At 33.8% G+C, this 26,998-nt stretch overlaps 2 protein-coding genes across 7 annotated transcripts in view; one reads left to right on the top strand and one right to left on the bottom strand.

The window, feature by feature from the left end:
• LOC100871326 (zwei Ig domain protein zig-8) overlaps window positions 1-26,998 on the bottom strand; it is a 396,962-nt gene that overhangs the window by 173,513 nt on the left and 196,451 nt on the right. The gene's annotated exons all lie outside the window — the stretch shown is intronic.
• LOC105734791 (uncharacterized) lies at window positions 9,631-11,652 on the top strand. The gene has a single exon (XM_012483463.3). It carries the CDS (start codon window positions 9,706-9,708, stop codon window positions 10,912-10,914), a length of 1,209 nt encoding a protein of 402 aa, XP_012338917.2. The 5' UTR covers window positions 9,631-9,705; the 3' UTR covers window positions 10,915-11,652.

The following is a 26,998-nucleotide window of genomic DNA, read 5'->3' on the forward strand; positions in this document are numbered from 1 at the left end:
CGACGATATCTCGGCAACCGGAAGTCGTATCGAGATGAATGAAAAAGAGTTTTAAAGGGTAAACTTCCGCGCTTCTGCGATCCTATATTTATTAACCGGAAATTACTATCTTCGGAGTTGAGGCGGTTTAAACTTTTCCTAATTTTAATATAGTTTAATCGAGTTTTAAAGTACATTACGTGATAGGTGTGTTTATTTCTGGAAAAAAATATTACTAATAGTATATTGAAAACTCTAAATCGATTTCAAAGCTACTTCAAGTCCGTTGTTTAAAGTAAATTGGATTTTTATAGGGAGGAAAGTATATCACGCGAATATTAAACAATTTTTATGTAAATTATTTTTCGCTTTTACAAACTGAATAAACCAGAAATAACGAGTAATGAAAAACCTACAAACGCTAGAGAAGACTATTAAAAATTTCAAAGAGAGAAGGATATAAAAATAAAATTCGTTCCTTAACTCTTTGCCACTAAATGCCTTAACAAAACAATCCATCACGCCCTATTCGTCGTAATTTATCCGAGTTGAAAAAATTCCTGCAATTGTCTTATTTCACGCAGTTCGAAGACGAGAAGCCACGAAGGGACGGATGAACTCTTGAATCTTCCAATCGTTCTGGATCTGCTTTAAAATTCAAATTCACAACTTCTGCTTAAACGTCTCTTAGATAACCGCAGAGATCGTCTTCTCTGAAATTCTCCTCCCCCAAGGATGGATCTCGAGTTTCCATGCAGGCAGAGTTCGAGGAGGAACAGCTATCCGCGAGTTTTTGCTCGAATCTCGACGTACGATAAACAAGCGAATCGAATGCGTTAAGGGATTGCGAGGCAATTTCGAAATTGCGTTACAAGGCCGAGATTCCGCCTTATTGGCGGACTCAAGATCCAACGCTGGGCCAACGAGGAGCATCGATTACAGGCAAGAAATTGAGCGTATGGATGGAGAAGGTTGGAGGGTAATTCGTGCGCTCGAGTGTGAAAACGATCACCCAGAACACCGACCTTGACTCAAATTAACTTAATTAATCTCACCTTTTAAATTTCATCCCTTTTGAATCCCTCGAAACATTTCCTTGTGTAAACAAAACACGATTTTATTTTTTCAATCGGCACGATTTGATTCTGATCCACGTATGAAGCAACAAATCAAACGATTGGCCAACGACACAACAAGTAGCCTATAAAATATATCGTCGAACGAATGCATCCCTCCCCCCGAAATATGGACAAAGGATTCCTGTGCATATCGATGAAAACCCATAACCCTTATCGATGAATTATCAGAAGCTACGTGGGAGGAGCGATTCAACAGGCAGCCCTGTTGCGGAAACGAAGGAGGGAAGGAAAGGACGAGGAGAGAGAAAATTAATCCAATCGAAGGGGGAGGGCGTGGAAAATCAATTCCTATGATAAATCTTCCATCGAATCGTAAATAACGGCGTGGATAGCAACGCGACAAAGAAATATGACGGCTAACCGTGGTGCTTATTTATCGAGAGAGATCTCGAATTGAATGGGCTTCCTTGCTCTATATCCGTCGCGCCACCTGGGAATTCATCGCCTCCTTTTTTACATTTCCCGCCCCTCCCCTCCCCTTGTTCATCCATCTCGAGCCGGAACCGGTCGGAATCGGATCCGTTTCCACGAGTTCGCTCGTAAACTTTTTACTGCCAGGCATAATACAGGCGGAACAATCTGGAGAGTGGGAGAGGCATCCTCCTTTTATATCTCGCTCGTTTGTTTCCCTTTTCTCCTAACCAACGACGACGAGGACGGCCACGTCTTTATCCGAAATTTCGAATCACACGAGGCGTGCATACGATGTGGAGAACGGTTGGAGTATCGATTTCGGGGAAAGGTCCAGGGTGCGTGGTGGAGGGGCCACGGACGAGGTGAAGCCAGCGATAGCGTTATTTATGATTCCGTGGCGGCGCTGTATTTATCACTTTTCAACGGTTCCATCGATCCTTCGATTTTTCGTCTCAACCGCGATTCCATTCACGCCCGGATTCGCCCACTCCATCTTGTGTTTCTGACGTTCTGGTTTCAAGGCAGAGGGTGTTTCGAATGTTGGTGGAATAGAGCGAGAATTTCGAAGAAATTTTACTGGTGAGCAGCAGCTTGGGGAAAATTTGGACGGAATCTTAGGTTCGGGACGCGTGGAAATACTTGTCGAAGTTTTTATTATCGGTATATCTTTGCTTTTTATTAAGCTGTAATCTTTCTAGAGATCTTTCTTTATTTGTTAGTATATCTAGAATTTGAATTCTATAAATTTTTAAAAGAAGTGTAGGATGCGAGACTTTTTAAGTAATTTAGGTAATTAAGGAATAGCTTATGCTTATTAAATAAGGAACATGCTAGTAGCGATAACGTATATATATAATTAGTAAATGTTTAATCTTCAGTTGTACACGTAATATTTAATACAAAATATAACGATATAAAATGTAATAAAATATTTGTGTGTTTCATACAAATCATCGTTTCATATGATTAAACAAAAATTTAGTGAAAATCAAATTTATGAATCGCATATTTAACGTTTAATATCTTATGGCATGGTGTACTATTGTAGCAGGAAAGAAGAAGAGAAATATGAAAATTCAATAAAACTGCATTTATCTGAATTTATCGTAAGAGACTTTTAGTTGCAGCTCAAGATCAACTGAATTGAATTCTCTCAATTGAATTCCCTAAACGTGAATTTCTATTATTTAAACGAGAATTGTAAGTAATATGGAGAATGTAAGTGAAGTTTTATTGCATGAACTCCAATTACATGAACTGTTTGTTCCCAGACAGATTCAAATAAACGAAGTTCTATGATATTCCGGAATTACAAGAGTTTGTACCACGACGTAACTAAAGTTTGAATATGGTCCCCTTAAAACCGATAAAGAGGAGCGATAAAACATGGGATGAAAGTCTTTGTGAATGATATAGAATTGCTAGGATACAAACGATAATTCGATTAAATATCCTGAACAGATACTGCACAATACTCGAGAAATATTCGAGATAAAAGATATGTATGCAATAGCAAAATTAAATAAAATCCAGGCCAAAGATTGATAATAAAATTGAGTTAAAATATTTACAATTCATCTGTCATTGAACTTATCAAAATTTCACGTATATTTCTGAAGCAAACAAGAACTCGATTTATCAACTCGAAGCAAACATATGGAAATATAAGTTGCGAGTTCGATTTGTTATTGTTATTATTACAAACACAATAATGTATAAAAGAAAAATATACTTTGTGAATTTTCATAAAGAAATCTTAACCAAAAATTCATATAATATTTTCTTATTTTAGTTTCAACGCGACGATCAATTTTAGAATATACCAACGAAAATTGTACCCAAATAAATGCTAATTCCTGATACATTGACCTATTTTCAATCATCAACGAGAATACATAAATTGAGAAATTTATTAATGTCTAAACTAAACTAGGGAATATAAAAGAATAAAACGCGAACAAAACTATTTATTTCAATTAAAAATGAAGACGAACAAAATCTTCTCTAATCAGAATATAGAAAATGTACGTTTCACAACGTTTAAGCCGTTTAATATAATATATCGACGTTCGAATAATCGTGTTCCGCGATGTTTCGAATAATAGTAGGAAGAAGTGTTTTAGGATGCTCGTTACCTTAATGAGTGTCGAGCACTGAACAAGTAACGCTAATCGGTAACGGAGTTTCTCGTTATCGTTCGTTTTCCAGCTGGGAACTAGATCGTTATGGCGGCTAACTAATTTAACTCGTTCACTAGGTCACTTGTTCGCAAGGAAAACCGAAGGGAAGGGAGCAGCGGGCGCATGGATTTTTTCCCACGATTTTTCCTTTTGTTTCCGCTTTTTTAAAAGTCCGCTTTCTATCGATACAAAACGGAACAGCGAGTGTAATTGAAAGCTTAAAAGCGGTACGAAATTAAACGGTGCAACTAAATGTGAATTTATTGTGTTCGAATTTTTACTCCCGATAGACGGGAGGACTTGTACACTTGTAATCCAAGGTTCAAAGCAATTTGATCATTTTCCGCTTTGTATCGCGATTTAAAATTATATTTAATTTAACACAAAGGGTTATTCTCGTTTGCAAAAATTCTAAAAATTGTTAAATTTGCATGATTTGATGTTCCAGAAAGAGAGAATAATGGAGTGTTGAAAATGTAAAATGAAAATTTTTATTTTAAAAAAAGTCTTTAATGTGGATAAGTAGCCTTTTTTCTTTTTTTTTTTTTTATGGTAGGAAAAATTCGTATTATGTTTTAAATTTTTATCCGTTTTTACTAGAGATGATGTGTTCTTTCTATTCGAAATTTTGTAAAAAATTACAAAGGATATGTGTGTGAACGATTTATTATTTTATCTTTTTATCCTAGTTTATCTTAATCATTCTTGCAAAAATTAATTCCTTTATATTATACGATTAACGTATATTTTCGATATTTGGTAGATTACTAACACTCATCTAACAATACTTTAAAATAATATTTTATCGTTGATTTGTTGTATAGAAATGTATAAATTCTTTGCGTTTATATTTATATTCGTATTTTCTTCAAATCGTTGAACAGTTAAATGCAATTGCGAACATCTGTGGAAATATAAAGTAAGTCAATCTGCATACATTGTGCGCGTATTCCAAACACGTATCACGATAACATCTCTGCAACGACCTTTGTGTAGCAACGTCTTCATCATAATTCAGTTCTGTTGCTTTACCTCTCAATGCGCAAATTAATTATTGTACAGTGTTGATATTTACATGCAACGACAAGAGAATTATAACATCGTAAATGTGTTGTTCGGAAATGAATTATTTTCAAGCGCGATTTAACTTTTTCAAAAAAAAAAAAAAAAATCTCCTCTAAAGAGATTTTTCCTCGTATTTCAATAATTAGAAAAATGTGACTAATAATATTCGTTTCAATTTAATTAGAGAATAACACAACGTTGTACGAAACAAATTATAAAGAACGTTGAATTTCATTAATTAAATTTCGTGAAATATGGTTTCATACTCTCCTTTATATCAATGTGACTTTTATCCGTTCTCACAAATCAAAAGCCATCTTAAGAGACGTACAATGGGCAACGCGCAGAAGATTGTGAGCGACCAACTAAAAGCAGTTTCAACTAGAACCATTTAAGCACTGTCACTGGGAACAATATCACCACCAATGTACAGTTTCTCAAAAGAAGACTTTAAAGAACTTTTCTATATATATATATATAATTCTCAATCTCGCTACTTTTCAGACACATGGAATTACATTTAACATTCTAAACACATCGAAATACTTAAAACCACAATTTAAACAACTGAACCACGAGAAGGAAACTCTATCAAAAAAAGGAATTTTTCTTCCAAGAATACAATGAATAAAATTGTTGTACAACCCCGTTATCCTTCACGAATCGATAAGCAGTTTAACGAAGATATTATCGTTTGAACGTTTGACAACGCGGTTTCGTTGCATAAATGAAAGACAAGTCGAAGGAGGGAAGGCGAATCGTCACGTAACCGAAGAACCATATCGAATGAAATTTGCAATGGAAATTTAATCTGCCTCGGTTTGTACCGAAGAGTGGCGGGCTGCTGCTCCTCCTTCTTAACGTTCCGCGGAATTTTCGACACGGAAAATAACAGCGGCGGTGTCGAATAGAAATTATCCTTGCTCGAGCGGACCTATTTACGATCGACCTGTGAATGCATCCGGGGTGGTGAAGCTCCGGAATTTTATTTTATTAAACCGCGAAAAAGGAGGATCGATCGATTTTTATCCATATATATATATACAGTGTGTCCGCGAAAAATGTGAACGATAAGAGAAATTATCCGATAAGTTTTGTTCATGTTCGAATTAAACTTTGTATCTCTTTGTATTCGAATGATAATACTTTTTTTTTTTTTTTTTTTTTTTTCGTATCATATTTTAACGAGTCACGATAAACCGGACACACTGTATAGGAAAAGCTTTCTCGAATATTGTGAATCCAGAAAGGTAATCAATTTGATCGAAGCGATACGAATAACCTGCACACACAAACTTGTCAAATTTGACAGGTGAACAGATCCTGGCCTGGTGAAGTTTCTCGAAATCGAGCGATGGAGCCAATATCCGGAAGCATAATTTATTCGAATATCGAATTAATCTTGTGGAACTGTGGCGGCGCTGTTCGATGAAAAATTCATAAGAGTCAGGGCAGCAGGTTCCCCCCTAAATTTTCTAAATTTCATTCGAAGGAAGAAGTTGGAGAAGAAGAGGAGGGGGAAAAGAAAAAAAGGAAACTGATCGAATTTGCATCGTGTTGAGAGTATCAGAGAGAGTGGTTGTACGACGCCAGGTGGCAACATGGAGCCTGGCCTGGTATAAACCGTTTAAAAAAGCAATGTCTACACTGTGTGATTATGCAAAATCGAACATCCCTTCGGGAATTGAAAAAGTCACGAGAAAAAAATATCGTGAGGATGAAGAATAATAACTTTTACTTTTCACGCACAGCCAGCTTCATCCTTCGTTTCCTCATTTTTACATCTGGATCTTTCTTGAGTCAGATCCGTTTTGTACGAAAATGGAATAAAAGTTATCGATCGACCACGACTCTTTGAGTCGAACGTTCTCTTTTCACAGTTTTATTCCACGCATTCAAGGCCCTCCTTTCTTCCCCCTTCTTCCGCAACCAGGGAAGAGGATTGTTCCTTGGCAGAAAAGATTTACGAAGAAACACAATTTCTTGGTAGACTCATTCGATGGAATTGATTCGATTCCGCGCGCATACTGGTGGAAATAATATTTCTGTTTATGAAAATGTTTCTGTGCAATTTCTGTTGAGAGAGTATTCATTATCCAACGATTTGTAAACGTAATTCTCAATTTTTATCGCTGTAATATAATATAATGTATATATAATTATTTTGATCAAACATCGTTGTTTAGATAAAACATCGGTTTTGTTACGAACGAGAAGGAAGAAAGAAAAGAAAAAGAAGAAGAGACTTGTCGCTCCTAGATCCATCCTTACAATAGATATAAGATATTTCAGTTATTGAGTTAAAATTTGGTCGAAAAATAATGTTTAAGAGAATTGTTGGAAGGAATTTCACATCATACGTTTCTAATAATAATCAGTATCCAACGATAATGTCAATGATGATATCACGTCTCTCGTGTCAATTAGCTGGGCCAGCATCTCTGTTGCCTATTTCCTCGTCGTTAAAGAAGCGAGGAAGAAAAAGAAAAAAAAAGTGATTCCATCATTAAAGTGAACTTTCATCGGTGAACAAAATAATAATAACCGTATTATTTGCATTTTATATTGGGGATGAGAATATCCCCACTCCCCAAACGCTCTCTAAACGTTTCCTCTCGAGGCGATTCCCGTGGCATCCGGTTTCATTTCGCGGTTTCGTTTTGCCTTGAACGTCATAAGGGCCCGCTCGTGCGCGGCCAATTCAGTTAATTTCATCTCCGAAAAGAAAAAAAAAAAAAAAAAAAAAAAGAAAAGGAAAAAAAGGACGATTTTGCGCCGCTTGCCTTTCTACCTCGTGACTTCCTGCCTGCTCGACTTATTCGCCGCTTCTATATCATCCTTTTACCAACCCATTTCTTTCCCCTCCATTGTCGCCTCGGTATTGTTCGGAGAAATTCCTCTCGAGGTATCTTTTCGTCGAGATGATCGCGCTTCCGCGAGGTGGACAAACGTTTGGTTGAAAGAAAAATCCGCAAAATGGAATGAGATTCCCTAGAGTAGTTTCTTTCTTTTTTTTTTTTTTTTTTTTTTTGATACGATTTCTTTTTATTAACACCCGAATAACTAAATTCTCCTTTCTCTTCTCGTAATTATATAAAAATGTATTTTCAGTGAGATAAAGTAAAGTTTGATGAAAAGAGCATAGTGTGTGTGTGTGTGTGTGAAAAGTTTATTTTTAGAGCTGAATTAATGAAGTTTGATGGAAATGGAAAAAGCGAGACAATAAAAATTTGCAAATTTTCTAGAAAATAGTTATATTAAGCACGTAAATAAATAAATAGATATACTCGAATATATAAATGCTGAAAATCTTTATTGCAGAGTTTTTTTTTTTTTTATATAATTATTCTGATTATTTTACATCAGAAATGTATATAATTCGTAATGTAAAATCGTAGCTCTTAGGTTGAAAATTCGCGTATTAATAGGCTCTGTGCAAATCGAAAACCGGTTTTAAAATTGAATGAGAGTGACTGGTCGTTGGATGTCGTAATTCTGTCCTGGACTCGAGCGTTGGAGAAATTTTAGGGGAAGAGAGAATTCTGTCTTGAATGTCATCCACTTGCAAGCAAGTTGGGAAAGTTATCGAAGTACGCTACTTCTGCTTAGAAATTAGGGATTGGTTGAGTTAAGAGAAGGTAGATGTACTTTTCTCTAATAGTGATTATAAAGGAAATGGATGCAGGAAACTTTACATTAGTTTATAGATTTTAACGTGTTCTATTCAACGAAATTAAAATTAATAAGGGAGAACTGGTATTTCCATCTTTTTAATCGTATTAATTGTACTCGATTAATTGTATGCTTCTCAAAGATCGATATGAATATCTTTTTCTCTTTATTTTTAAATAATATTATTATTAATTTATAATTGATATATCATTGTGTATTTATCTTGTTATATTTTGTACTTGAAATATATAATTCATGCAAAACGATATTTTCTTTGAAACAAATGAATACATCAACTTCATTTATATATATATATATTTAATTTTCTTTTTGAGAGAATTTTCAGAAGATTTTTAAATGAAAAGTGCTGTCAATTTTTCACAGCTCTTATCGAATTGAATAAAAAATTGATTTAATAATATTTGTTTAATATCTATCATTTAAAAAGGAAGAGAAATGAGATAGGAGATAAGAACATCATTTTAAAACTCGATGATAAAATGTACTAGAAAGACTGATGGAAAACTTTGGATTTAAACATCAAATAATTACTTTGTAAGATGACTCAAGCGATTGCGTAGTAACACATTAGAAAGAAGTGATACAAGAATACTAGATATTCTGCTATTGTAAATATCTTTAAAACTCTACGTATATATTTATCCTCCGTTATATAATCCCTCCTGAAATTAACGTTAATTGAGCAATTCATGATTTTTATCCGTCTATTGTGATATTCAGGTGCGTACACACCGGTTGCAGCAAGTTGCAAACATCAAATAACAGAATAACAGTGGAACAAAAACTTAAAACGTTAGGTAACATTTCTACATTACCACGATAACGTTTCATTAATTATTCAAAATAATAAGAGTACGATTTCTAGTTTACAAGCAATACGTTAATTACGTTATCGATTAACATCAAATCCTCTCTCTATACCTTTCTCTGATCACTAAATATCCAAATGAACATGAATAATAATAAAGTTAACTGATCGAGAACAATTTGATCATTCTCGATCCCGCAATTCAATAACGTAATTGAACAACTCAATTTATATTCCATTATGAATGGATCTTTAGGTCGGCCATGTCAGTGATTTGTCATATCGACGGTTTCTCGTCTGTCTCCTTTCCCCGCGGCGAACTTAGTTTTATCGGTGAGGCAGCTTATAATACCATTTGCAACAGCGTTCACAGCCAGTCCGCTCTAACGACGATCGAAAGCAGCAACTCGGGGAGCGATGCGTGATCATGTGCGAGCAATCTGAGAGAAACTTGTTGGATCCCCTGGTGAACAGAATAGTGGCGAATCTTGGCAAAGATTTCGACGACGTGCGCTACGAGGTGTCCGTGCCAGAAAACTCGTTCTTCATCTCGAACCTCTACTTCCTCAACATCAACTCGAATGCCAAGGACACGGACAAGAGGGGGACGGTGAACGTGGTTCTGAAGAAACCGCCCGTTATGCCCAGTGTGCGAGACGTAATGAGAACGAACGAGCAATTCCACAACGAGATACTGTTCTACCAGAGGTACGCGAAACATCACGAAGAATTTCCTCGATGCGTGCTCGCCGAGGACAAACCGCCCTCCGATTCGGCGATCGTTCTCGAGAACGTGATCCTCCAACGTGGATACGATGTCTCGAAATGGAAACACGACATACCTGTGGAGTACACGATGGCCGCGTTTCGAGAGATCGCCAGGTTCCACGGCAAAGCGTACGCGGCGAAGGAGCAGCGAGGCGAAGAATTCTTCGATTTCGTGAACGATCTCCAAGAGGTCAGGTATTATCCCGGCTCGATCTTGAAAGTGGTGTACGACGAGACGGCGAGCAGATCGGTGGGGTATCTTCGAGAGAGGGGCTACGATCGAGGATTCTGTGACAAGCTCGAGGACAAATTGAGGAGCACGTACGACGATCTGATTATGAAGTACGTCCAGCCCGAGGAGCCTCTCGCCACGCTTTGCCACGGTGACTTCACCGTGAACAATACGTTGTTCAAGAAGGAGAAGAACGGTGAAATTAAATGTATGTTCATCGATTTCGCGTTGACGAGGTACGGATCGCCTGTTCTCGATTTGTCCACGTTCCTCTGCCTTCATTGTGCGAAGCAGATCGACAAGAGCATGCTCGAAAAGGTTTTAAGGGAGTATCACGATTCCCTGACTCGTTGCCTCGAGGAAAATGGTGTGGATTGTGAGAAATATCCGTACGAGGTTTTGCGCGAGGATTACAAGAGGAAGGGTCTGTTTGGATTCTTCATCGCCACGTTTTTCTTGCCTACAGTGATGGGTCACAGTGACGGTGGCCCGGAAAAACTGTTCAAAATGGACTTAAAGGATTGGGGGCCGGTGTTGCGCGAACAAGGTGGCGACGAATGCTCGGAAATTATGGCGAATATGTTGCTGGGATTGAAAGAATTTGGTTGTTTGGACGATCTGCTTGGCGACCATTGATTTTTAACGCTCGTTCGTTGATTCTTTTTCTTGATAATATTCTTTTCTTTAAATCGTTTTTCTTTAAAGTATTTTATACACTGTCTTTCCTTCTCGAGTTCAATATTTTCCAAGTATTTTAAATATTAGCGGCAATACGTAAGAAATGAAAATGTAAAATTTTAAAATGGTAATATAACGAAAAGAGAAACGTGGAAATAAACCAAAGAAGTAAGAATGAATAAACAAATTCTTGTACGTTGTTTGACTGTGTTGTCGTTTCGTCATCTTTCTAAAATATATCTCTACAACCTAATTCAAAACGTATTGATTAACGTATTAATTACATGCATAGAAACATCAGTGTCTGATAATTATCGTTTTTATTACGTAGTATGATGTGTTCTTTATCTCTCATCGAAAACAAAGAAAATTATTTTCATTTACGCGCAAAAGATATTTATCAAAGATGTAAAGCCAAACATTGTCTAAACGAGATAATATAATCTATTTAAAATTAGTAAACATACACTTAATACCTTGAGAGAGAGAAACGACGCGTAGTTGAAAATATTTTTCTCGTAAAAATGTGTACAATATCTCGTATTCAAACGCTATTTTATAAGGATTAATTGGTATTATTTTTTTACATAATTCTTAAATAAATCCTGATTTTAATGATAGTTTATGTCTATATAAAACTTAATGAGTTATGGTGCAATTTTTTTGTCAATAAAAAATCTTTTTGTCGAAATTAAATCTCTCGATATTTTTCATTTTATCACCTGAATATAATTTTCTCTGGCAATTTTTATAGTGTCAATACACTTATGAACATAAAATAAGAACTTAAACGTTAAATATTTTAACGTAATTAAATATATTCAAACGATGATCCAGAAATAAACGAATTAAAAATACATACATATTAATTCGTCTCAGACTACTGTATGAAACTCTCAAATGTAATTCAATTCTTCCACAAAATATTCCACAAAATGGTAATCTTTTCCTTTGTTGAACGATTCTTATAAATCTTGTTGGCGAGAAGGAAGGGATCAACGCAACTGTTACGTTCCAACGCATTGTACACATTTCCAACTAACGAAACTGTATCGAGAAATTCGTCGCGCTGTTCGCGAGGACGCAAGATGAAGGCAGGAGTACCAACTGCGTAAAAGGATGATTTGAAACACGCGTGTGTATATGTATACAATATGTACGTCATCGTACACATCCAACGAAATAAAGCTCACCGGGACGATGCGCGAAATTATTCTTTCACCTATACATACATACAATATATATATATGCAAGTGCCACGTATCTGCCTTTCAAATAAAGGCACTCCGCGACGCGCGGAAAAACTTTGTCATTTCCATATATTTCGCCCAGCGCTGACATCCCCCGTCTCCCGGGAAATTCACTTACGTTCTAACCTGAATTTTAAGCCCGTTAAATTCTACATCGCGGTTGGCTCGCGGCCGCGTGTCTTCGCGGCCGGAACAGGAAACAAGGGGGTGGAGAAAGACTTGGAGGAGTTTGTATGTACGCTTCCATTCGAGGGGATGGTGCAGAGGAGGAGAGGTGAAGTGTGCGTATAGATCAACTGATTAGGGTGTTGTAAATTGGAAATTTGAACTTTTGTGAAAAGAATTCAGGCCGGTGGAGTGGAATTCGATCAGAGTGTTTTGAGAGAATTTGATTGGGAATTGAGTTGGAGAGATGAGTTGAGTCAGGAGTTTAGTGATTTCTTTTTTTTTTTTTTTTTTTGCTTGAAAATTATGGATTCTTCTTCGGAAGATTTGGAAATTTGCTTTTTGAAGATAATAGAGGATTTTCTGTTTTTGTGAATCATGTATAAGTTATTTATATTTAGGTGATTTTAAATATCTATTTCTGTTTGTGTTCTACATAAAATTTGATTGACTAGTGATAATTACTTATGGATATGGAGTTCGTGTAGAATCTATATTAAAATAACGGTAAATATTCAAATATTTACCTAACACGTATTTTCATTTATTTTATCTATTATTTATTTTCCTTGTCCAAATTGATATGAGTAAATAAAAATAAATATATTACATATTTATCAATATTTAATAATCAGTTGAAGAATATTAAAATGAAAATATATATGTATTGTGTCATTAAATAAAAATATATATATAAAGTTAATCTAATTAAATATAGTATAGAAAAAATAATTTGATCTAAAATCTAAATCGTTAATTAAAAATTAAGATTGCGTTATAAAAGATTATTAAAATTAATTATTTTATATCATTAAAGTCTTTTCACAAATTCTTAGCAATGAATATATGTATACATTAACAAATCCTTTTTTAAAAATTTTTTACAATATCTTTAGTTTTATTTTGCATATTTAACCTTGATGTTTCACCTTGTATATTTCTTTGATAATCTTGGATTTGAATAAATTAAAATAAAAATTTATTACAAAAAGAAATATTACATCAAATAATATATTAATTATTAAATATTATTTAATTTCTCATAGGATAAGGAATGCCAAATGTATGATAAAAATATTTTATTATTTCAGATAAAACTTTGAAAAAGTTATTTTTATTTCATTGCGTAATATATTTATATATTCAATTTATTTTAAAATCTTACATAAGTACATAATTTTTTGTATATAAATATCTGGATTTATATTCTTTTGATTTAAATTATGTTTTCTATTTTTATTAACAATATCATAAATATCTTTTTTATTAAATTTGAGTATATCATATTTTATTATATAAAATAACTTTTATTAATTAAACTGCCACCAGGCCTATGCCATAATTCTTCATGCTTCTAAGCTTCTTTCCAAATTTCTATTTCTTCCTTCCTATTTTGTTTTATTATTTCTCTAGTTTTATTTATATTTTGTCTGCAAAGTTCCACTTAGATCTGGTCGTTAGTTAACCAGACCCAGGTAAATCTCTTCATTTTTTTCTTTTTTATGACCTCTTTCCGCTAACTCCAACTTATTCTATACGTCTGTTTTTTCCTCTTCTCTGAATATTCTTTTTCTCTCTTTTATATCTTTATCTTTTTTGATATTTTTAAAAACTCTTCTTTTTCTGTCGCGTTACAATCTTCACTGTTATTGTTCCTATAAGTATTTTTCTTTATTTAATGAAATTTAAAATATATATTTTAATTATATGAAGATATTAATTCGTGCAATACTTTTGAATGTTGTAATTCTAGAATAAATAAATAAATATTGAATTGCGTTGATAAAATGAGACCTAGATAAAATGAGATTACTTTGTCACACAGTCATCTAGTTCTGTCTCTGTCTTGCTTCATTCAACGCAAACTTCTTTATAAATTGTTTATAATTCAATAAATAAGTTTATGATGTATAAAAATATCAATAGCATACAAATATATAATTGTTATTATATTATATTTTGACTTATCTATTGTACTATGATTAATTTGAAAATCTTTTTGTCTCGTGTATAACATGTTAGACTGAATTCCACATATTGAACTCCATTTCTTTTATTATTATATTCAGCTATATTTTATATTAAAATTCTAATATTTAAATATTTAACTTCATCTCTTCATCTGTTCAAATAACGTTGATGTTCCACAATATAAGATGTCATATTTGAAATGTAAGTTATCAGAAATTTTGAAATTTCGAAAATCGATTTCATTCTTCAGGATGTAACTAATCGAGATTTTTCAAAGTAGTTGCATTGACATCCTGTCATTTACGATAAGATGAAATCGTATCGTAGAAATATGTGTGTATAGTACTTTCGTGTTTGTTTAAATTACAAGACGCGATAACAACGATATTTCATGCTCTCTTTAAATTGAGATAGTTTTATATCAAAAACAACGTAATGAAAATTGAAAGAGATTTACATTGGCACGATATATCGATGACTAATAATTACTTAAAATTGGCTTAATGATTTATTTATTGATTTTTTGTAAAATCTATATCAATATATAGAAAATTATCTGTTATAATTACACGCATTTTCAATAATTGATTTCGTGTAATTCGATTAATTTCAAAATTACGAAATGCTGCGATAATTGGCACACTTTTTATAAATATCTTCCTATACGATAATACATATATAATTTTGGAAAAATATAACAATAATATTTATAATCGAAACAGTTTATGATACAAACTTGTAAAATAAAAGATACATTGGAGAAAAAGAAATTCTTTTTCAAACTTCGAGACTGATAAAATCCTATCAGAATCAAATTAATCTTTTCAGAATCAAATTTTTATAGGAGAAGATTATTGGAAAAGTTGTATATGGACAAAATTCTTTTTTATCAATTATATTAAAATAAAAAAATTAATAGAGAAATTATATAATTATTGTTATCGAAAATAAACACATTTATTGTTTATTTATATCAAATTATATCAAATTACGAAAATTACGAATATATATTAAATATTATTGCAAAAATCGATCGATGAAATAATGTATAATATTAATAGTTTAGAAGCCAATCAGTGTAAGTCATCGCATTCTCTGAAAACGACATACTTCAAAAATCTTCATATTCTTCCAATTTTCAATTACCAATAATCAATCAACTAACCACTTCACTGGTTCAATATTGACTTAATTCATTCCTCGATTGAAAATTTAAAAAAAAATTTCGAACCTTCCCCATATCCCTATTTTTACGATCGTAACAAATCTATCGAAACTAATCGATTAAATCCGACAATTTCTCTTTCCAATTTACATCAATTTATCAACTTTGTCCCAAAGTTGATATTTCTACAATCGATCCAGTTAGTTTCGCGATAATTGCGCTTCTTTCTCTTCTCCTCAACTCTGGGCCGAAGCATGTACAAAACTATTTACAAGAATCGAACTTGGGAACCGCAACATCGATGTATTCGTAGTGGGGGGGGTTGATACAAATTAGCAGTCGTAGCCAGAAACATGATCCAACTAATCCGTAACCCGGGCTGTGCGGCTTGTTGTTGCGGCATTGCAAACCTTAACAAGAACGTAGCTACGTTACATCCGATTGTAAACGAATCGTTGAACAAACAAACAGCCTAATACGCGGGGAAGAACCTTTCTCCTATCCTAACCATGAATATCGATTGGCCACAGTCACGCTAGCTAACTGCGCATCCCCCGTGCATAACCAATGGCGAACTTGTCGCTTACACTGTTGATCAGGTGCAGAAAGTTAGCCCGTTAAGATCGAATAATGCTCGTCCACGCCGGACACGCGCCAACTTTTCGAACAATCAAGACGACATCGTCTGGCCAGTGGGAATCGCCTCCTCTGCGACATTGAATTCCTCCGAAGAAGATCGAATCGTTGACGAGGTAAAATGGGAAAAGAAGCAGTTAGAAGAGGATATGACGTAATCTTAAATGGTAAACGACATTTATTCGTCGATGATGGTCATCAAGTTAACTTCTTGAAAAAAAAAAAAAAAAGATAGAATCGTAGAGTAAGCGTTAATCATACTTGGATATATTTAGTATAGGATATGTTTACTTAGATACACGAGTAACATCGTCATTTTCATTTGAGCATATGGAATCATTCATTTCGATAAATTCTGTTTTGTATAATTAAAATTCATGATGCGTATACACGTACAAGAGTGTTGATATTTATAAGATATTTTTGGAGAATCGATTCTAGAAAGTTACATAAGATTTATTCATTAGATTTAAATCATTTATTAAGTAAAAGATTCGTTTATTAAGGTATAAGTGATTGAAGTTTGTGTTAGAGGAAGCGAGAAACGGGGAGATCGTTCTATTTCATTTCACTCTATTCTCATTTTTCATTTAAATTGTTTGCAAGTAATAATAATAGAGCATCGACCGGTATTTTTATAAATTAATTTTTACGTTTCTAAAATTGACACTCTAAAAGACTTGTGAATTTATTAATATTTTGTGTATACACACGTATTATAAAAAATCTATCTTGAGAGATATTATTCTTATCTCTATTTTTCAACAATGTTTACAATTATATAGAATGATTTGCATAAATATATTTTTCAATTATGACAAAAAATTTTTTATTTTTACAATGAAGATAGGCGAGAGAAACTTCAGAGATAATTTCAAACGCATCTTTCGAGAATGTTCCCGTTATAAATATAAAACGGTCCTTGTAAACAACCGCCTCGACTTGTCCTCTAGGGAGAGTCCAAGTTCTTCTAACGAAATTAAGAATTCGATAATAAGATTTCGAGATCGCTGATGAAGATAGAGAGGTAGAAAATAAGATTGGACGTGATTCGATGAGATTGATGAGAATATTAAGGAGGGACGTGGAGGATAAGAAGCGGAGAATTGAATTTCATTCTACGGAGACCATCGAAGATCGATTATGGTTGCTTAGATCTTTTTCTCGAGCTGTTCGAGCCTTTAACGCGATATTTTCTTAAAATAGAAAAAAAAAAAAAAAAAGAAAAAAAATCTCACATTTTTATTTCCTTTGAAAAATATTTCAAGTTTGATTTAACTTTGCGCATATTTATTTTAATAGTTATTCAGACATTATCAATTAAATTTATAATATCATTTAATTTATTCATCAAAATTTTACATCATTTTACGTTTAAATCGATAAATTATCATTTACAAACTGAAGGGGAGGAAACATAATGCGCCACATAATGTACCATATACGGTGCTATATCACGTAGAATATAATTAATTATTTCCACGTTATGGAACGTCACCCAAGTTGCTATCTACCAATTACTTCTTGTTTAGAGGAATGTTTGAGAATTTCCGGACGGATGTACAGCACGTAGAGTAGCAATAAAAACACGGAATCTCATTTCGTTCCAGCGTTTTCATGGGAGATAGAGATAGGAAATGGTGTCAAACAAACGATGAATTCATCCTTTTGTCTTTATTTAAAGAGAAAACAACCGTTGAAAACTCCAATTCGCTCGTTTTATGGAATCCTGCGAATTTATATCCACCCCATCTTATTCTCAATTTTGCCGTAGCTGCCTCGCTGAAATATTCATCAAGGCATGCAACAGCGCGACAAAGATGGCCTCGACTCTGGTCTCGTTCGATTCATTTCGATAATGAATGTCGCGCGGATCGATTGGACAAATAAACCACCGTTCGAAAAGGAATGTCTCGCGAGACTTCCGGCGTGATTTAACGAGATAGATCGTGCGTTTATCTATCTTGGAAAGTCTGTGTCCGAATTATTTGCGCTGTTCGATTTACTCGACCGGCGAAGATCGACGATGATGGTGTTGGAAATATATTTTCATCAAATGTCGACGATATTTTGAACAGAAATTTTCTGGGATCGATGGTGTTAAAAATAAATTTTATCGAGTGTCGATGACTCGTATAAATGCATGCACGGGAATTTTTGGCGGAGCGAAGATATGAAAAGGAATATGATTGTATATACGAAAAAAATAAATGGAAAATGTGGAGTGAATTGAAATGGATTTTTCATATATCTATATTTTTCGAAAAAATTTGAATTAGAATCGCGACATTCGCGTACAGTGATTGAAAGTCAGTTTTACAAATTTTTATTTTCCCGTGAAATTCCGTATCTTTTCCCCGTGTTTATCATATATTTCATTCCATATTAAACTTGTAGTGTTCACAATAATGTGTATACGAAAGAAGTATAACTTATATATAAATCATATGAAGTTATAAATTATATAAAATATGATATATTTGGGCCTGATAAATTAATTAATATGTAAATTTTATAATAAATGCAATGATGTGCAAATCGTTTAAATTGTATTATAATATTATATATTGAAAATTATTAAATTATGTATATTTAAATTTAGAAATTTTATGAAAAATATTATTTTTTAAAAGAGATTATATTTGATATTTAAATATATATTTATATTCATATTATATTCTATTTTAAGAATTTCCAATTAGAGGAAAGATGCATAAAAATGGAACAAATATTTCGATATCAATCAAGCGAAAAATTTAAATTTTAGAGGTAACAATTTTCGTTTGAGAATTATTCTATTTTTATTTTTTGAAAGTAAACGATTTAAATTTCAATCTAAATAAAGCTGTCAACACTGCTGAAATTGATATATGTACTGTGTAAGCAGATATTGCAAATCATTCAACTGGAGAAAGCTGTTGTAAACGTAAATGTAGTATTCGAGTTTATTTCTTCATGTTCTATTGAAGTACTCAATATATATTTTTTTCTTTTGTATACGTATTTAAGTAGACGATGACGTGTAAAATATACTTAAAATTTAAATTAAATTGAAAGTTATATTTTTTAAAACATTGCTTACAAATGATTAGCATTATATTTATAAAAGAAAATGATTATTATCAATGATGAATTATTGTAAACTTTTGATAAATTTTCCAGAGGTTTTCAGCGATGGAATTTTGTAAAATAAACATTGTAGTAATTATCCATTATTGAATACTATATTGAATATTATAGAATGTTCTAAAATTTTAATACGAGGAATATATTAGATCGTCTCTTTGGGCGATCAAAAAAATAATAACTCAATTCAAAACTATATGAATAATATTTTCCAAATTAAATATTTTGTGTTTAATTCCTTAATAACAAGTTAAGATTAAATTTTTTGATCATAGAAATTAAAACATAACATTACTCGATTGAAACAAGTAGAACAAAAAATAATAAAAAATTTATTTATCTGTTTACGATTAACTGAAATTAAAACAATACATTTTTCTTCTTATATTCACATTGTATCATTTTAGTGAAAATTACTTTTTGAAGATTAACATTTACTCTTCGTAATTTTTCAATATTTTTACTTCCTCCTTCTTGAGAAACTTCAACTTATTTTTATTATTACAAATTTTATCGTTTATTCTTCTAAACTACACAATAAAACTCGGATCATAGAAATATTTCACGACATGTGACGTTAAATCGACGATATAATACTTGCTTTATTCTCTGGACACAATTCATCGTTCATCTAAAGTGTTCATTCTATTTTGAGACAAGGAACAGTTTGAATATTTAAATATACCTTTCTACAACTTGTTCAATTTATTACGTACAATTAATAATAAACAGAAATATTTACACCCTAATTTGTACTACAAAAATTTAATTCTTCTATCTTCTTGTATTAAAATTTTTTTTCAATTGATTCTTAATAAAAATTCTACTTAACAACATCTATCGTAACTATCATAGAAAAAAATCGACGTTACAGCAACGACTTGCAAACAAATAAAAAGGTTTCTCAAGCATGTGCTATCTCGATCAAAGTTTACACTATCTATCATATTCATTAGAAACCATACTAATTCCCCAAAGTTCGCCCAATTTCTCGAAAATAAAGAGACCTGTATAATCCCCGAACTATGCTCACAGTTAAACACACATACACCAACAATATTTAATGTTCTAACGACACAACCGAACAAGGAAACACGTTATTCGATACACAAGCTCACATTTAAGTAGCACGCTTCCTACCCAAGGAACACAAACAGATGTAATTCCGAGGCACAAGGTGAATTTATCTTCGCGGTATACCGCGCTACCCGGGGACAAGAAAAGCGACCTCTGCTTGCCAAAACACGGCTCGAGGTGGTGGGGGCATATGCGGGCTCGTGTTTCCTATGAATCTCTAATAACCAATGCGGTCACCGTGGTCTCCGTCGATTTCTCGAAAACAGAAAACTCTGGGATTCTGAGTGATCGCGAACGACACACACACACACGCGCGATAAATAATTCCTGGTCGCCAGCGAACCGCGGAAAGTAACGTCCCAAGGGTCTTTCGGGCACAAGGCTCGCCTCCGGTGTACATTTGGACGAACGCTTCCTGCATCCATTTCGTTGCTATTTCGTTTCACGTGGCGGTCCAACTAACGGAAGATGGCGCAACGATCGAGGATTTAAAATTAAGGTTTGATCGAGAATTTGACGAACGGGGATAATAATGGTAATGCATTTTATAAGGATATGTTTATGTTTCTTTAATATTATTGGAAAAAGAAAGGAATCTTTCTAAAATGCTCATAGAGTAAATAGATAAAATTTAGTGTAATATAATAATAATTTTATATTGATATCAGTTGGTTCATTTTATATTTTATAATTTATGAACTTATGTGGAATAAATTAAAATAAATTTGTGGAACTTTCTAATTTTTCAGGCTTTGAAAAAAAAATGATCATTTTGCGAAATCGAAATAAGTTTTTCGTGCATATGGATACGACAATTCGAATTTTTATTTCGTGGTATAGATATTTTATTATATAAATTTTTATTAAATTTTAACGAAATTTTAATTAATAGAAAAATATTTCAGTTCGTATCATAAATTTAAAATAATGGAGCGGCAGAGATTTAAACAGAGGTTTTTAAATTTTGAAACATATTCATTAACTAATGCTTCTGAATAAATCGATTGTCGTATCATGTTATTTATTAAAAGATATAAATTTTATCACATATAGAAACTGTTAATAAAATATTTCTTTGAAAAAAGTGAAGTTTTATTATTCTATTTAAATTTTACGATCATTGGAACATTTATCGATATCTGTGAATAATTTCTATCGATAAAGACAATAAGCAACGGTGTATTCGTTGCTTGTAAGTAATTTTTTTCAATGAGACTTCACGAATTATGCAATATAGCATGTTACGCAACACATGTAACATTGACTGAGAACAATACATTATTAGATAGACAATTTTTATCATTTGCGCAATAAACAAAATTCTTTTCGACATATTTCATCAATATACATACGTATAAAAAATTGCAACTATTAAACATATAAAATGATACAAAACCATCAAAACTAAGAAATAAATTAAATTTAATCTTTTAAATGTATCACCAATTCTATCATGCAATCTATTATAATATATATATATAGTTACTCCAATTTAAAACAAGTTAAAAAAAATATTCCACCGTGTCGTATCAAGCTACGAAGAAAAAGCGATACATTTTACTCAAATAAACCCCCCCAAAAACGGTTAAAAAAAAAAAAAATCACATCCATCAATCACGTCACTCGACCTTGATCAACGAAATCGATCGAAAGAGCAAGCACCGCCATTCCAAAATAACACCCACTGCGCCCAAGCACCTGGAAGCCCTCCAAAATCCTTAAAACATCTTCCATCCCGAGGATTTGCCGAGCAGCTGACTTGCAACACGTCCTCGTTGCACATGTTTGCGCGAGAATCTCCTCAAACAAGGACGGATGGACGATTCCCTGCCCATCCCTCCCACTCTGGGGAAGCGGGCGGATATAGAATCTGAAAAGGAGCGAATGGAGAAAGGAGAGGATATGGAGGCCGGAGAGGTAACTATGCAAATGCAAGAGTACATTTATCTCGCCACCACGCCCATGTATTTCCTGGGAGCTTCCGGACGCATTGTCGGTAGAATCGAATCCCCACACCTCCCCCCACCTCGCTCTCTTTCATCTTTCTCGCGCGGGGTATCCAACCCTTCCTCTCTCTCTCCCTCTCCCTTTTTCCACGCCATCCTCTTTCCACCGGTGTGTATGCACCATGAGAGTGCCACCAGCCGGGCCGATACTCGGGAGATTTACGAGCAAACTAGCCCCGGTCCCCAGGGCTAATAGACCGGCAAGTTATGGGCCAATTCAATTTAATTTCGAAAATAAACAACCGCCAACGGCGACGCTGGTCAATTTATTCGGAAACACCGCGATGGACCTCGTCTGCAGCGAGATCTTTCATATCCGGAAGTGAGTGTTTTAGATTTTGACAAGGAGCGATTCGAGGGCAAATTAAACGTTGAATCAAGCGTTTAATTCGTGTGTATGTATATATATATATATATGTATTTACGGGGGAATTGTGCCTTGTGTCTTGGCAACCGGCCAACAACCGTTTCTACGTCCAAATATTTTCCACGACGAATTTACGCTCCCATTACGCTTGTATTTTTGTCCTTTTATCGCCCCTTTTTCCTTTTCTCGTGTTGCGGTCGGTTCTGGCATTACCATGCGTTTTGGGTAAAGGAGTGAAAAATGGGGAAGCTTGACGGTTTTTGGGGAGTGGGCTCGTTTGACCTGGAAACACTATCGCTCGAGTTTCTTCGAATAGATGTTGCCATCTCGAGTTCGCAAGAATGTTAAATTCGTTAATTGTTTCTCCTTGAAAATACTTGATTTCTCAGTTTCAGATCTGAATTAAATTTCTTTCTTTTGAATACATTCAGAAGGCATTCGAATTTAAAATTAAAATTGTGTCTTTCTTTTTAATGACGATATCGAAATAAGTTTGCAACTTGGAGACAAGTATTATCTTTCCAAACGTTTTGAATGGTCTCTTGAAGAAGGCACATTAATACACCATTGTTGTTCTTTCGTGATTTTCTTCGTGATTTTCTCAATAATAAGTGGCCATTTCCGCGAAATACAATCCGTGGAAAATAATTTTACACGAAGTAAAGGATTGTGTACCTTCACGTTGATTGAGCGATGGTTGCTGGTCGATCCTCTGGTTGGATATGTCTTCGTCGACCTAGATTTACGACACGTTATGCAATGCAAAATTTTCCCATAACTCTTCATTTTTACACATCATAAATCTGATCGAATCTGCTTACGAGCCTCAAATATTTTGTCTCGCCCTTCGACGGAATATTTCTCCAACATCTGAAGATTCTTCTTCAAGACAATTGTCCGAGACATCTTACTATTTTCTTTTAGAAATAACACTTTTCTTTGCTGAAAAATATCTTGAACACTCATACATACTTGTTTCGTTCGATTAGATATCGATCTATTAAAAATTTAACAATTCAAATATTCCCATACTTGGACAAAACATGTTTGTTCATTTTACATAATATCTTTCTCTGCATATATCAATACAAATTAGCCAGCCAATTCTAATATCCAAGCAACGAATCCTTGTTTCTCTCGAAACAAAACTTCGTTTAATTTCACGAAGAGATGGCATCTATAAAATCCACTCGTAGAAACAACTCGAACTTGTCGAAATCGTTCTACACGTATAACGCATATACATGCCCCTTGGATATCTAAATTCGCTTCTAAACTTGAACGTACAATATCCGGGCATTGGAAGAAGCTGGAAAGCTCGAGATCGTGTCGTTGCAACGACATCTTGTCGCGAGTGTCTGGCGCATCTCGAACAACTTTCTCGACAATCGCGGCCATTTTTGCCCGGAATTGGTTTCCTATAATTCTGAAGGTCGAAGTAGAAGCACCGCATTCTCACGAGAAAATGAAACGTGGAAGCGTACGAGCGTTTGTTGATGACGGTGAAACGCATACGCGCTTGGACAACGAGCCACTTGCACGAAGGGATCATTTCATTTTCAATTTCTTTGCCACGTGCAGCTTTGAAATATAGAATTTGTGGAGTTCGTGAGCAAACTTGTTAATAAAGCGACCCCTCCTGTAGCTCATGACTTGCATATGTTGGATTCGAGATAGTGGCGTATTTTTCCAGAAGTTGAAAATTATGTAATATAAAAATAACAGCTGAGAGGTTATTTATTAAATAATTTGATATTAATTTAACCATTCACACTTTTATAGATCTTCAACTTTTGATACACTGTGTATATTTTCTATAGATGAATTTTGCTAATATATATAATATTATTTTTAACATCTAACAAAAATATCGATTGCAAATTAATTTTGCAATCGATGATGAAAATCGTTTTCATGATAGAATACAAATAACGCAATTTACGAAATATATATATAGATACATTTCTTTGTTATAAATTCAATCCCATCAATTTCTCTCCCCGTTGTTTCAAACGTTCGTTAAACAACGAACAAATCTCGACGGGGAATTAAATTCAATCATCTCGCCTCTGAAAATGATTCGAGTTCATCGAATTGATAACTCGCATGCATCGAAGAGAGAAATATCTTTTCCTTTATCACTTAAACCAGCGACAAAGGCCGGCCTATTATTGGACGCCGATATTCATATCGGTCAAGCTGTCGATAAGCGGGCTTCGCCCCCTAATCATAGCGTTATAACGTCGTGTTGATCATCACACGTGTAATTGGCTCCGTAAAACCCCCTGTATCCGTGTACGCCATGTCATTCCTTCGATTGCATCGAATTTGCATTTCTATCCGAACGAGTTCAATGTTTCAAACTATTCATCGATACGATCCTCTCTTTCACTCATGTTTGCGAAATATCATTTTTATAACGTGATCTAACATCCATTCGTTGTGACATTCTTTTTACTGGCGAAATTAAGGATTTTGAATATACAAAATGCGACAGACTTGCTTCCATGATTAAGAGTAGAGGAATGTGAATAATTGGTTTCTTCGTTAAGAAAAATTAAAATTAATAAAATTTAATATCGACTTGATATGATATTTGTTTGCAGTGGCCTGAATCCGTCAACAATGAGAGATTTCTTTCGTAACGAATTAAAATTTTAACGAGAAAGATATTCAGGATGATTCAAGAAAACTTTGAGTAAAGATTTTTACAAATATGATTGAAATTTTAATTCAATGAAAACCTCTTTAAACATTTTCGATGAATGAACGATTGACAACTTCATTCACGGACAATCGATGTATCATCCGTTCTCGTTCCCTTTCTTTTTTTTTTTGTCTCGTAAATTGCGATTCCTCCCACAGATTTCCGGATCTCGCGATATGCATCGACGACGATTATCCCCGATTAATCGGCCCCGCATCGAACTCAAGAGATTGTCGAAGTTAAACGAGATTCGTCAGAGATTAAATGATCAATTAAGTCGTTGGAGTGTAGATAAAGGGATACGTTTGTGGAGCTCGATAACAACGAGGTTTCGAACGAATCGCCGTTGGATAAATGCGACGAGAGTAAGAATAAAGCCTCTGTTTTGATTAATCGTTGGCGAATCGTTGACGGAATTTAAATTTATGAGCATTTGTATTATTGGCATTTGTATTTATTCTCTGAAAGAAACGGTTCGTTAATCCCCTTGTTACGTTTCACCCCCCTCCATTTTATTGATTTTCCTTCCGAACCACAACCTTCAACGTCTCGATAATATTATTATAATAATTATAACGATATCACGATTATGTACGTGATATTATTATAATATAATATAAGAAGGGAATTATCAAGAGGAAGCTTTTCTTTTCTCAACGAAACTTTTCTCTTCTCGTTCGAACGAATTATACGTTAAAATTTGACGATGATCAAAAAGATAACGGTACCTTTTTCAAAAATTTCATCTTACTTCTATCTTCTAATTTATAGTCCAGGGAATTATGCGAGCACTTATATTTTGCAAGAGTGAGGAGTCGATAAAATCCAGTTGTCCACGAATCTGTAGTCTTTATTCGTTGCGAGACACAAAATGGCAACGCGAAAGATCGATAGTTGACAACGCGTGAGAATCTACAAGTTGCTCGACTGTTTTGAGGTCGAATGTTACACTTACACGAGATAAAACCGCCGCCGCCGCGACGATATTTCAACGGACTGAGGAACAGCTTTGTACGAGAAGAGTAAGAAAAACAAAGAGATATGGAACGAGAGGAAAGAAAAAATAAAAATATAGGGGAAAAGTTGAGACGAGTGTTACGTATAAATAAAAGTATAAATTTTTTTATTATTCTTGAGTTTCGATCTCAAAGGAGAAAAAAATTTGCCAACAATTAATTTGTTTCCCAATATTTTTCAATATTCGTACAAAAAGAGAGATTTAAAAGCATTATAACCTCAGAAATCATAAGAATTGTCTTCGATTCAAAATCATCTTTTATTAAATTTAATTTTTGAACAATTTTTAAATTTTAACTCGAGAAGGAACGAACTTTTCCGCGCGATGAAACAACAAAATAATTGATCAATTTTTTTATCCGGAACAATATTGAAATTGAAAACGAGTGGATAAATACTTGGAGAGCAAATAGAAGGAAAAGCGTAAAAACACGAAAAGTGTTTCAAGCGGGGGGAAAAACTTGGAGGATAAAGGAAATAATCATATTAGGATGCGTCTTCGAATTCTCTTTCGACCACATCTTACCTCGCCCAGTTTTATTGTAGCGTGTAACA

This window comes from Apis florea, unplaced genomic scaffold, assembly GCF_048593485.1.
Source record: "Apis florea isolate Af1SG1 unplaced genomic scaffold, ASM4859348v1 contig_2190_pilon, whole genome shotgun sequence".
Taxonomy (NCBI): Eukaryota; Metazoa; Arthropoda; class Insecta; order Hymenoptera; family Apidae; genus Apis; species Apis florea.

What these genes read in the sequence shown, in the direction of transcription:
- LOC105734791 (XM_012483463.3), top strand. Translation starts at nt 9,706, where the DNA reads ATGTGCGAGCAATCTGAGAGAAACTTGTTGGATCCCCTGGTGAACAGA.